The sequence below is a fragment of the Nerophis ophidion genome, linkage group LG04, assembly GCF_033978795.1.
Source record: "Nerophis ophidion isolate RoL-2023_Sa linkage group LG04, RoL_Noph_v1.0, whole genome shotgun sequence".
Taxonomy (NCBI): Eukaryota; Metazoa; Chordata; class Actinopteri; order Syngnathiformes; family Syngnathidae; genus Nerophis; species Nerophis ophidion.
The window spans coordinates 5,692,991-5,707,653 of NC_084614.1; the positions used below are offsets into that span (position 1 = coordinate 5,692,991).

At 38.2% G+C, this 14,663-nt stretch overlaps 1 protein-coding gene across 1 annotated transcript in view; it reads left to right on the forward strand.

Annotated features, from left to right (window-relative positions):
* Positions 1-14,663, forward strand: part of LOC133552148 (FRAS1-related extracellular matrix protein 2-like) — a 206,283-nt gene that overhangs the window by 49,571 nt on the left and 142,049 nt on the right. The window contains exon 4 of the mRNA XM_061899505.1: positions 13,554-13,784. Coding sequence (XP_061755489.1) covers positions 13,554-13,784 — 231 coding nt within the window. The remainder of the gene's footprint in view (positions 1-13,553; positions 13,785-14,663) is intronic.

Here is a 14,663-nt window from a genome sequence, read left to right on the forward strand (position 1 = left end):
ATAAAACCCCCAAAAATAAAATACCATAATTCGTTTTGGGTCAAACTAGCAATTTAAAAAAATCAAAATGAATAAATATGTATGAAAATAACTAATATATTAAAAATAAGTTTATTGAAAAAATAACACAAAATAACCCTCCCCAAAAAATAAATAAATCTACAAAGTAAAATAAAAATATTTGTTCCAGAGTCAAATAAAACATGTTTAATGAATGAATAAATAAATTAATACATATGAAAATAAAAAACATTTTAAAAAAAAATACAAAAATAAATTGATTAAAAAAAAAAGACGAAATTCTCCCCCCTCTCCAAAATTTTTTTTTTTTTTTTAATCTAAATAAAATTATTCATTCCAGGGTCAAACTAGCAATTAAATGAAAAACAAATAAAAATGAATAAATACATATGAAAATAAAAAAAACACATCGAAAAATATAAAAGATACAAATAAAAAAATTGATTCCAAAATAAACACAAAATAAAACCCCAAAAAATAAAATACCATAATTAGTTTTGGGTCGAACTAGCAATTTCAAAAAATCAAAATGAATAAATATCTATGAAAATAACTAATATATTAAAAATAAGTCTATTGAAAAAATAAACACAAAATAACCCTCCCCAAAAAATAAATAAATCAACAAATTAAAATAAAAATATTTGTTCCAGAGTCACATAAAACATGTTAAATGAATTAATGAATAAACTAATATATATGAAAATAAAAAACGTAAAAAAAAAAAAATGACAAAAATTTATTGATTCCAAAATAAACACAAAATACGCCCCCTCTCAAATTCTTGAAAAAAAAAAAATCTCAATAAAATTATTCATTCCAGGGTCAAACCGGCAATAAAATACAATAAATACAAATGAATAAATACACATTGAAATTAAAAAAATATATTGAAAAGTATAAAAGACAAAAAAAATTAATTGACACCAAAACAAACATAAAATAAAAAACCCAAAAATAAAAACTTAAAAAATAAAATACAATTATTTGTTGTGTTTCAAACTGGCAATGAAAAAAATCCAAATGAATAAATATATAGGAAAGTAAAAAACATATTCAAAATAATTTAATTGAAAAAATAAATACATAATAACCCCCCACAAATAAATGAATCTACAAAGTAAAATCATTTTTTTTCTTTCCAGTGTCAAATAAAAAATACTTAATTGTTAAATAAATAAATGAATATATATGAAAATAAAAAACCTTAAAAATAAATACAAAAATAAATTGATTCGAAAATAAACATGAAATGCGCCCCCCTTCCCAAATTATTATTTTTTTTAAATATAAATAAAATTATTCATTCCAGGGTGAAACTGACAAATACAATAAATAAAAATGCAGAAATACATATGAAAATTTAAAAAACACATTGAAAAATATAAAAGATAGAAATAAATTGATTAAAAAAATAAATACAAAATAAATACATCTACAAAGTCAAATACAATTATATGTTCCAGAATCAAACTATCAACAACAACAATAACATTTATAAATAAATATAAATGAAAATAAAACCATTCAATCAAAAAAAACTAAAATTAATTATAAAGCAAATGCCAAATAAGACTTTCAAAAATAAATAAAACATGATAATTCGCTCTAAGGTCCAACTGGAAATGCCATAAAATGTTCATTCAATGAACAAGTCAGAAGTGAACATTCTACACAGTCAAACAAGTGGAAAAAGAAGTGAAGCACAGCAAAAACTAAAGATGTCCCAATCCGATATGGGTTTCTGATATCGGCTGATATCAGCAAAAACAAAAGTATCAGATTATATCGGCTGTTGTATTTTAGTCAAGTCATTGACAAAAAGGTAAACTAGGAGCTGCTAGCAGCTACACAACAGCCAAGCACACATTGAAGAAAGATTGCACAATAAAACAGTACACGTGTCAATATAAACACCTATAAAATAATTATAGTTGCATGTTTCTTAGAAAGTGTCCAGTAACAAACATGTCCGCATCATTCATCAATTATTCTTTGTGTTGCGATAAAATAAACAATGACCACGCGAACTCATACAAGTATGACTCTGGCAGAAATGTGTGTGTGTGTGTGTGTGTGTGTGTGTGTGTGTGTGTGTGTGTGTGTGTGTGTGCGTGTGTGTGTGTGTGTGTGTGTGTGTGTGTGTGTGTGTGTGTGTGTGTGTGTGTGTGTGTGTGTGTGTGCCGGTCAAGCTAGGGTGATGCAACGCGGAGAAAAAGGTGCGAAGGTTCGAAAGGACCGATGTGAAAAAAGGCTTCATGTTTTGCAGCGTGAGTCATCAAACATGTTAGGCCTGCAGATAGTTTTTTGTTGGACCTCGACATTGTGTGGAAATTATATTAATTTATTATTAAGGATAAGTCCTTCCGGTTATGTGTGTGATAGTTTTGTGTTGGCCCTCGACATTGTGTGGAAATTAAATTAACTTATTATTAAGGGTAAGTCCTTCCGGTTAAATGTGTGATAGTTTTTTGTTGGCCCTCGACATTGTGTGGAAATTAAATACATTTATTACTAAGCATAAGTCTTCCCTGTTATGTGTGTGATAGTTTTTTGTTGGCCCTCGACATTGTGTGGAAATTATATTCATTTATTATTAAGGAAAAGTCCTTCCTGTTATGTGTGTGATAGTTTTTTGTTGGCCCTCGACATTGTGTGGAAATTAAATTAACTTATTATTAAGGATAAGTCCTTCCTGTTATGTGTTATGATAGTTTTTTGTTGGCCCTCGACATTGTGTGGAAATTATATTCATTTATTATTAAGGAAAAGTCCTTCCTGTTATGTGTTATGATAGTTTTTTGTTGGCCCTCGACATTGTGTGGAAATTAAATTAACTTATTATTAAGGATAAGTCCTTCCTGTTATGTGTTATGATAGTTTTTTGTTGGCCCTCGACATTGTGTGGAAATTAAATGTATTTATTATTAAGGATAAGTCCTTCCGGTTGAGTGTGGGATAGTTTTTTGTTGACCCTCAACATTGTGTAGAAATTAAATTAGTTTATTATTAAGGATAAGTCCTTCCGGTTATGTATGTGATAGTTTTTTGTTGGCCCTCAACATTGTGTGGAAATTAAATACATTTATTACTAAGCATAAGTCTTCCCTGTTATGTGTGTGATAGTTTTTTGTTGGCCCTCAACATTGTGTAGAAATTAAATTAATTTATTGTTAAGGATGAGTCCTTCCGGTTATTTGTGTGATAGTTTTTTGTTGGCCGTCGACATTGTGTGGAAATTATATTAATTGTTTTTTAAGGAATAGTCCTTCCAGTAATAAGTGTGATAGTTTTTTGTTGGCCTTGGATATTGTGTGGAAATTATATTCATTTATTATTAAGGAAAAGTCCTTCCAGTTATGTGTGTGATAGTTTTTTGTTGGCCCTCGATGTTGTGTGGAAATTAAATTAACTTATTATTAAGGGTAAGTCCTTCCGGTTAAATGTGTGATAGTTTTTTGTTGGCCCTCAACAATGTGTAGAAATTAAATTAGTTTATTATTAAGGATAAGTCCTTCCGGTTATGTATGTGATAGTTTTTTGTTGGCCCTCAACATTGTGTGGAAATTAAATACATTTATTACTAAGCATAAGTCTTCCCTGTTATGTGTGTGATAGTTTTTTGTTGGCCCTCAACATTGTGTAGAAATTAAATTAATTTATTGTTAAGGATGAGTCCTTCCGGTTATTTGTGTGATAGTTTTTTGTTGGCCGTCGACATTGTGTGGAAATTATATTAATTGTTTTTTAAGGAATAGTCCTTCCAGTAATAAGTGTGATAGTTTTTTGTTGGCCCTGGATATTGTGTGGAAATTATATTCATTTATTATTAAGGAAAAGTCCTTCCAGTTATGTGTGGGATAGTTTTTTGTTGGCCCTCGATGTTGTGTGGAAATTAAATTAACTTATTATTAAGGGTAAGTCCTTCCGGTTAAATGTGTGATAGTTTTTTGTTGGCCCTCAACAATGTGTAGAAATTAAATTAGTTTATTATTAAGGATAAGTCCTTCCGGTTATGTATGTGATAGTTTTTTGTTGGCCCTCAACATTGTGTGGAAATTAAATACATTTATTACTAAGCATAAGTCTTCCCTGTTATGTGTGTGATAGTTTTTTGTTGGCCCTCAACATTGTGTAGAAATTAAATTAATTTATTGTTAAGGATGAGTCCTTCCGGTTATTTGTGTGATAGTTTTTTGTTGGCCGTCGACATTGTGTGGAAATTATATTAATTGTTTTTTAAGGAATAGTCCTTCCAGTAATAAGTGTGATAGTTTTTTGTTGGCCCTCGATATTGTGTGGAAATTATATTCATTTATTATTGAGGAAAAGTCCTTCCTGTTTTGTGTGTGATAGTTTTTTGTTGGCCCTCGACATTGTGTGGAAATTAAATTAACTTATTATTAAGGGTAAGTCCTTCCGGTTAAATGTGTGATAGTTTTTTGTTGGCCCTCAACAATGTGTAGAAATTAAATTAGTTTATTATTAAGGATAAGTCCTTCCGGTTATGTATGTGATAGTTTTTTGTTGGCCCTCAACATTGTGTGGAAATTAAATACATTTATTATTAAGCATAAGTCTTCCCTGTTATGTGTGTGATAGTTTTTTGTTGGCCCTCAACATTGTGTAGAAATTAAATTAATTTATTGTTAAGGATGAGTCCTTCCGGTTATTTGTGTGATAGTTTTTTGTTGGCCGTCGACATTGTGTGGAAATTATATTAATTGTTTTTTAAGGAATAGTCCTTCCAGTAATAAGTGTGATAGTTTTTTGTTGGCCCTGGATATTGTGTGGAAATTATATTCATTTATTATTAAGGAAAAGTCCTTCCAGTTATGTGTGTGATAGTTTTTTGTTGGCCCTCGATGTTGTGTGGAAATTAAATTAACTTATTATTAAGGGTAAGTCCTTCCGGTTAAATGTGTGATAGTTTTTTGTTGGCCCTCAACAATGTGTAGAAATTAAATTAGTTTATTATTAAGGATAAGTCCTTCCGGTTATGTATGTGATAGTTTTTTGTTGGCCCTCAACATTGTGTGGAAATTAAATACATTTATTATTAAGCATAAGTCTTCCCTGTTATGTGTGTGATAGATTTGTATTGGCCCTCAACATTGTGTGGAAATTAAATTAATTTATTATTAAGGATAAGTCCTTCCGGTTATGTATGTGATAGTTTTTTGTTGGCCCTCAACATTGTGTGGAAATTAAATACATTTATTATTAAGCATAAGTCTTCCCTGTTATGTGTGTGATAGATTTGTATTGGCCCTCGACATTGTGTGGAAATTAAATTAATTTATTATTAAGGATAAGTCCTTCCGGTTATGTGTGTGATAGTTTTCTGTTGGCCCTCGACATTATGTGGAAATTATATTAATTGTTTTTTAAGGAATAGTCCTTCCAGTAATAAGTGTGATAGTTTTTTGTTGGCCCTCGATATTGTGTGGAAATTAAATAAATTTATTATTCAGCCTAAGTCCTTCCCGTTATGTGTGTGATAGTTTTTTGTTGGCCCTCGACATTGTGTGGAAATTATATTAATTGTTTTTTAAGGGATAAGTCCTTCCAGTAATAAGTGTGATAGTTTTTTGTTGGCCCTCGACGTTGTGTGGAAATTAAAAACATTTATTATTAAGCATAAGTCTTTCCTGTTATGTGTGTGATAGATTTTTATTGGCCCTCGACATTGTGTGGAAATCAAATACATTTATTATTAAGGATAAGTCCTTCCGGTTATGTATGTGATAGTTTTTTGTTGGCCCTCGATATTGTGTGGAAATATAATAAATGTATTATTAAGCATAAGTAATTCCAGTTAAGTGTGTGATAGTTTTTTGTTGGCCCTCGATATTGTGTGGAAATATAATAAATTTATTATTAAGCATAAGTAATTCCAGTTGTGTGTGTGATAGTTTTTTGTTGGCCCTCGATATTGTGTGGAAATATAATAAATTTATTATTAAGCATAAGTAATTCCAGTTAAGTGTGTGATAGTTTTTTGTTGGCCCTCGACATTGTGTGGAAATTAAAAACATTTATTATTAAGCATAAGTCTTCCCTGTTATGTGTGATAGATTTGTATTGGCCCTCGACATTGTGTGGAAATTAAATTAATTTATTATTAAGGATAAGTCCTTCCAGTAATGTGTGTGATAGTTTTCTGTTGGCCCTCGACATTATGTGGAAATTATATTAATTGTTTTTTAAGGAATAGTCCTTCCAGTAATAAGTGTGATAGTTTTTTGTTGGCCCTCGATATTGTGTGGAAATTAAATAAATTTATTATTCAGCCTAAGTCCTTCCCGTTATGTGTGTGATAGTTTTTTGTTGGCCCTCGACATTGTGTGGAAATTATATTAATTGTTTTTTAAGGGATAAGTCCTTCCAGTAATAAGTGTGATAGTTTTTTGTTGGCCCTCGACGTTGTGTGGAAATTAAAAACATTTATTATTAAGCATAAGTCTTTCCTGTTATGTGTGTGATAGATTTTTATTGGCCCTCGACATTGTGTGGAAATCAAATACATTTATTATTAAGGATAAGTCCTTCCGGTTATGTATGTGATAGTTTTTTGTTGGCCCTCGATATTGTGTGGAAATATAATAAATGTATTATTAAGCATAAGTAATTCCAGTTAAGTGTGTGATAGTTTTTTGTTGGCCCTCGATATTGTGTGGAAATATAATAAATTTATTATTAAGCATAAGTAATTCCAGTTGTGTGTGTGATAGTTTTTTGTTGGCCCTCGATATTGTGTGGAAATATAATAAATTTATTATTAAGCATAAGTAATTCCAGTTAAGTGTGTGATAGTTTTTTGTTGGCCCTCGACATTGTGTGGAAATTAAAAACATTTATTATTAAGCATAAGTCCTTCCGGTTATGTATGTGATAGTTTTTTGTTGGACCTCGACATTGTGTGTAAAATTATATTAATTTATTATTAAGGATAAGTCCTTCCAGTTATGTGTGTGAAAGTTTTTTGTTGGCCCTCGATATTGTGTGGAAATTAAAATAATGTATTATTATATATAAGTCCTTCCGGTTATGTGTGTGATAGTTTTTTGTTGGCCCTCAGCATGTTTCCCCAGTTCTGAAAATTCCCTGATTACCAGGAATTCCCCCCATTGAAAACGAATGAGCAATATACTAACTTCTCCATTTCCCACATTTCTCAACCGATTTGAACCGTTCCAACATCGAGACCGTCCACTCACCCTTTCCCAGTTCTGAAAATTCCCTGATTACCAGGAATCCCCCCCATTGAAAATGAATGGGCAATATACAAACCTCTCCGTATCTCACATTTCTCTTCCGATTTGAACCGTTCCTACATCCACACACTCAACATGTTTCCCGGTTCCGAAAATTCTCTAATTACCAGGAATTCCCCCCCATTGAAAACTAATCGGCAATATACAAACCTCTCCATTTGCCACATTTCTCAACCGATTTGAACCGTTCCAACATCGACACACTCCACTCACCCTGGACATCCAAACATTTCAGTTCCACTCACGCAAATCGGCGTAACCACGCAGTTCCTATGAGTAAATTCTAGTAATAAATATGTTATTGTTCATCATACTTACATTCATCTCTATATGACTCGACCAAACCTTTCCAAACATTCCACACTACAAAATAATTCAATTATGTATGATTCCTGCTGATATAAAAAATTGGTATCAGCGCAAGCAGGGGGGGGGGGCAATGTGACCTGGGAGAGCAATTAGCGTCGTCGTGGTGATAAACTTAACGAGCACAATGCCTCGCCCGGGATGGATGCTTTTCATCTCGCCCTGTGCCTCAGCCTCGTATGATTTCTTCGCGCTCATCGCCAGGCAGAACTTTCTAGCGCTGTGGTGATGTCGCCAAAAGGATGCTGGAACGAGCAAGGAAGGAAGGAAAGGAAGGAAGGAAGGATGGGAGGTAGGGAAAGAAGGAAGGAATCTAGACGATGCGGGAGAGGTAGAAAGTAGTGATGTGTGATTAGGAACACTGTGCAATGTAGGACACTTGATTAGGAACACTGTGCAATGTAGGACACTTGATTAGGAACACTGTGCAATGTAGGACACTTGATTAGGAACACTGTCCAATGGTGGACACTTGATTAGGAACACTGTGCAATGGTGGACACTTGATTAGGAACACTGTGCAATGTAGGACACTTGATTAGGAACACTGTGCAATGTAGGACACTTGATTAGGAACACTGTCCAATGGTGGACACTTGATTAGGAACACTGTGCAATGGTGGACACTTGATTAGGAACACTGTGCAATGTAGGACACTTGATTAGGAACACTGTGCAATGTAGGACACTTGATTAGGAACACTGTGCAATGTAGGACACTTGATTAGGAACACTGTCCAATGGTGGACACTTGATTAGGAACACTGTGCAATGTAGGACACTTGATTAGGAACACTGTGCAATGTAGGACACTTGATTAGGAACACTGTGCAATGTAGGACACTTGATTAGGAACACTGTCCAATGGTGGACACTTGATTAGGAACACTGTCCAATGGTGGACACTTGATTAGGAACACTGTCCAATGGTGGACACTTGATTAGGAACACTGTCCAATGGTGGACACTTGATTAGGAACACTGTCCAATGGTGGACACTTGATTAGGAACACTGTCCAATGGTGGACACTTGATTAGGGACACTGTCCAATGGTGGACACTTGATTAGGAACACTGTCCAATGGTGGACACTTGATTAGGAACACTGTGCAATGTAGGACACTTGATTAGGAACACTGTCCAATGGTGGACACTTGATTAGGAACACTGTCCAATGGTGGACACTTGATTAGGAACACTGTCCAATGGTGGACACTTGATTAGGAACACTGTCCAATGGTGGACACTTGATTAGGAACACTGTCCAATGGTGGACACTTGATTAGGAACACTGTCCAATGGTGGACACTTGATTAGGAACACTGTCCAATGGTGGACACTTGATTAGGGACACTGTCCAATGGTGGACACTTGATTAGGAACACTGTCCAATGGTGGACACTTGATTAGGAACACTGTGCAATGTAGGACACTTGATTAGGAACACTGTCCAATGGTGGACACTTGATTAGGAACACTGTCCAATGGTGGACACTTGATTAGGAACACTGTCCAATGGTGGACACTTGATTAGGAACACTGTCCAATGGTGAACACTTGATTAGGAACACTGTTTAATAGTGGACACTTGATTAGGAACACTGTCCAATGGTGGACACTTGATTAGGAACACTGTCTAATAGTGGACACTTGATTAGGAACACTGTCCAATGGTGGACACTTGATTAGGAACACTGTCCAATGGTGGACACTTGATTAGGAACACTGTCCAATGGTGAACACTTGATTAGGAACACTGTTTAATAGTGGACACTTGATTAGGAACACTGTCCAATGGTGGACACTTGATTAGGAACACTGTCTAATAGTGGACACTTGATTAGGAACACTGTCCAATGGTGGACACTTGATTAGGAACACTGTCCAATGGTGGACACTTGATTAGGAACACTGTCCAATGGTGGACACTTGATTAGGAACACTGTCCAATGGTGGACACTTGATTAGGAACACTGTCCAATGGTGAACACTTGATTAAGAACACTGTTTAATAGTGGACACTTGATTAGGAACACTGTCCAATGGTGGACACTTGATTAGGAACACTGTCTAATAGTGGACACTTGATTAGGAACACTGTCCAATGGTGGACACTTGATTAGGAACACTGTCTAATAGTGGACACTTGATTAGGAACACTGTCCAATGGTGAACACTTGATTAGGAACACTGTTTAATAGTGGACACTTGATTAGGAACACTGTCCAATGGTGGACACCCGATTAGGAACACTGTCTAATAGTGGACACTTGATTAGGAACACTGTCTAATAGTGGACACCCGATTAGGAACACTGTCTAATAGTGGACACTTGATTAGGAACACTGTCTAATAGTGGACACTTGATTAGGAACACTGTCCAATGGTGGACACCCGATTAGGAACACTGTCTAATAGTGGACACTTGATTAGGAACACTGTCTAATAGTGGACACTCGATTAGGAACACTGTCCAATGATGGACACTCAATTAGGAACACTGTCCAATGGTGGACACTTGATTAGGAACACTGTCTAATAGTGGACACTTGATTAGGAACACTGTCTAATAGTGGACACTCGATTAGGAACACTGTCCAATGTTGGACACTTGATTAGGAACACTGTCTAATAGTGGACACTCGATTAGGAACACTGTCCAATGGTGGACACTTGATTAGGAACACTGTCCAATGGTGGACACTTGATTAGGAACACTGTCTAATAGTGGACACTTGATTAGGAACACTGTCTAATAGTGGACACTTGATTAGGAACACTGTCTAATAGTGGACACTCGATTAGGAACACTGTCCAATAGTGGACACTCGATTAGGAACACTGTCCAATGGTGGACACTTGATTAGGGACACTGTCCAATGTTGGACACTTGATTAGGAACACTGTCTAATAGTGGACACTCGATTAGGAACACTGTCCAATGGTGAACACTTGATTAGGAACACTGTTTAATAGTGGACACTTGATTAGGAACACTGTCCAATGGTGGACACTTGATTAGGAACACTGTCTAATAGTGGACACTTGATTAGGAACACTGTCCAATGGTGGACACTTGATTAGGAACACTGTCCAATGGTGGACACTTGATTAGGAACACTGTCCAATGGTGGACACTTGATTAGGAACACTGTCCAATGGTGGACACTTGATTAGGAACACTGTCCAATGGTGAACACTTGATTAAGAACACTGTTTAATAGTGGACACTTGATTAGGAACACTGTCCAATGGTGGACACTTGATTAGGAACACTGTCTAATAGTGGACACTTGATTAGGAACACTGTCCAATGGTGGACACTTGATTAGGAACACTGTCTAATAGTGGACACTTGATTAGGAACACTGTCCAATGGTGAACACTTGATTAGGAACACTGTTTAATAGTGGACACTTGATTAGGAACACTGTCCAATGGTGGACACCCGATTAGGAACACTGTCTAATAGTGGACACTTGATTAGGAACACTGTCTAATAGTGGACACCCGATTAGGAACACTGTCTAATAGTGGACACTTGATTAGGAACACTGTCTAATAGTGGACACTTGATTAGGAACACTGTCCAATGGTGGACACCCGATTAGGAACACTGTCTCATAGTGGACACTTGATTAGGAACACTGTCTAATAGTGGACACTCGATTAGGAACACTGTCCAATGATGGACACTCAATTAGGAACACTGTCCAATGGTGGACACTTGATTAGGAACACTGTCTAATAGTGGACACTTGATTAGGAACACTGTCTAATAGTGGACACTCGATTAGGAACACTGTCCAATGGTGGACACTTGATTAGGAACACTGTCCAATGGTGGACACTTGATTAGGAACACTGTCTAATAGTGGACACTTGATTAGGAACACTGTCTAATAGTGGACACTTGATTAGGAACACTGTCTAATAGTGGACACTCGATTAGGAACACTGTCCAATAGTGGACACTCGATTAGGAACACTGTCCAATGGTGGACACTTGATTAGGGACACTGTCCAATGTTGGACACTTGATTAGGAACACTGTCTAATAGTGGACACTCGATTAGGAACACTGTCCAATGGTGGACACTTGATTAGGGACACTGTCCAATGTTGGACACTTGATTAGGAACACTGTGCAATGTAGGACACTTGATTAGGAACACTGTCCAATGGTGGACACTTGATTAGGAACACTGTCCAATGGTGAACACTTGATTAGGAACACTGTTTAATAGTGGACACTTGATTAGGAACACTGTCCAATGGTGGACACTTGATTAGGAACACTGTCTAATAGTGGACACTTGATTAGGAACACTGTCTAATAGTGGACACTTGATTAGGAACACTGTCTAATAGTGGACACTTGATTAGGAACACTGTCTAATAGTGGACACTTGATTAGGAACACTGTCCAACGGTGGACACTTGATTAGGAACGCCGTATAACGAGATGTGTCCACAGCGCAGGTGTGCCTAATGAAGAGGCCTGTGCGCTGCACTGATGTTCAGTAAAAGGCTGACAAGTCGTGTGTCTGATTGTGCCGCCTGCACTTGAATGCATCACTAATAGGCTGCTTGTCACACTTCCACAATCATCACTTCCCATAATTCCCCATCACCGCCTGTTTGATGTCGGCCGTCACGCCGCCGCACTGGAAGGAAGACGCACACTTTCTGTCTTTGCATCTTCTCACAAAGAAGTGGTTGACAAATAAATCCCACGTGTTCCTGAAGTGCTGACAGGGATCAGCGGCACAACAGCGGCACAACAGCGACACAACAGCGGCACGGCAGCGGCACAACAGCGACACAACAGCGGCACGGCAGCGGCACAACAGCGGCACAACAGCGACACAACAGCGGCACAACAGCGACACAACAGCGACACAAAAGCGGCACAACAGCGACACAACACTGACACATCAGCGGCACAACAGCAACACAACAGCAGCACCAAAACAACACAACAACGACACAACCGCGGCACAACAGCTACACAACTGCGGCACAACAGCGGCACAACACTGACACAACAGCGACACAACAGCGGCACAACACCGACACAACAGCGACACAACAGCGACACAACAGCGGCACAACAGCGACACAACACCGACACAACAGCGACACAACAGCGGCACAACAGCGACACAACAGCGGCAAAACACCGACACAACACCGACACAACAGCGGCACAACAGCGACACAACAGCGACACAACAGCGGCACAACAGCGACACAACACCGACACAACAGCGGCACAACAGCGGCACAACAGCGACACAACAGCGGCACAACAGCGACACAACACCGACACAACAGCGGCACAACAGCGGCACAACAGCGACACAACACCGACACAACAGCGACACAACAGCGGCACAACACCGACACAACACCGACACAACAGCGACACAACAGCGACACAACAGCGGCACAACAGCGGCACAACAGCGACACAACAGCGACACAACACCGACACAACAGCGGCACAACAGCGGCACAACAGCGACACAACAGCGGCACAACACCGACACAACAGCGACACAACAGCGGCACAACAGCGACACAACAGCGGCACAACAGCGACACAACACCGACACAACAGCGACACAACAGCGGCACAACAGCGACACAACAGCGACACAACAGCGGCACAACACCGGCACAACACCGGCACAACAGCGACACAACAGCGACACAACAGCGACACAACAGCGGCACAACAGCGACACAACAGCGGCACAACAGCGACACAACACCGACACAACAGCGGCACAACACCGACACAACAGCGGCACAACAGCGACACAACAGCGACACAACAGCGGCACAACAGCGTCTAATCCTCGCCGCATGTGTTCTTCCCCGCAGGCATCAACACGCGGGACAACAGCGCCAAGAAGGACCAGGACTTCAGGGGGAAGTCCCAGAGACAGGTCCAGTTCAGTCCAGGTCAGACCAGGGCCACCTGGCAGGTCCACATCCTGGATGATGGACAGTACGAGCAGTCCGAGACCTTCCAGGTGCTTCTGTCTGACCCTGTCATGGCGGCACTGGAGCTTCCTGCCGCGGCAACGGTGGACATCTTGGATCCCAGCGATGGTCAGTAGTTGTCATGTCGATACTGAAATATCATCATGTCGATACTGAAATATCATCATGCCAATTCTGAAATATCATCATGCCAATACTGAAATATCATTATGCCAGTACTGAAATATCATTATGCCAATTCTGAAATATCATCATGCCAATTCTGAAATATCATTATGCCAGTACTGAAATATCATCATGCCAATACTGAAAATACTGAAAAAATGGGCTTCACGGTGGGAGAGGGGTTAGTGCGTCTGCCTCACAATACGAAGTTCCTGCAGTCCTGGGTTCAAATCCAGGCTCGGGATCTTTCTGTGTGGAGTTTGCATGTTCTCCCCGTGAATGCTTGGGTTCCCTCCGGGTACTCCGGCTTCCTCCCACTTCCAAAGACATGCACCTGGGGATAGGTTGATTGGCAACACTAAATTGGCCCTAGTGTGTGAATGTTGTCTGTCTATCTGTGTTGGCCCTGCGATGAGGTGGCGACTTGTCCAGGGTGTACCCCGCCTTTCGCCCGATTGTAGCTGAGATAGGCGCCAGCGCCCCCTGCGACCCCGAAAGGGAATAAGCGGTAGAAAATGGATGGATGGATGGCAATACTGAAATATCATTATGCCAGTACTGAAATATCATTATGCCAATACTGAAATATCATCATGCCAATACTGAAATATCATCATGCCAGTACTGAAATATAACCATGCCAATACTGAAATATCATTATGCCAGTACTGAAATATCATCATGCCAATACTGAAATATCATCATGCCAATACTGAAATATCATCATGTCAATACTGAAATATCATTATGCCAATACTGAAATATCATCATGCCAATACTGAAATATCATCATGCCAGTACTGAAATATCATCATTCCAGTA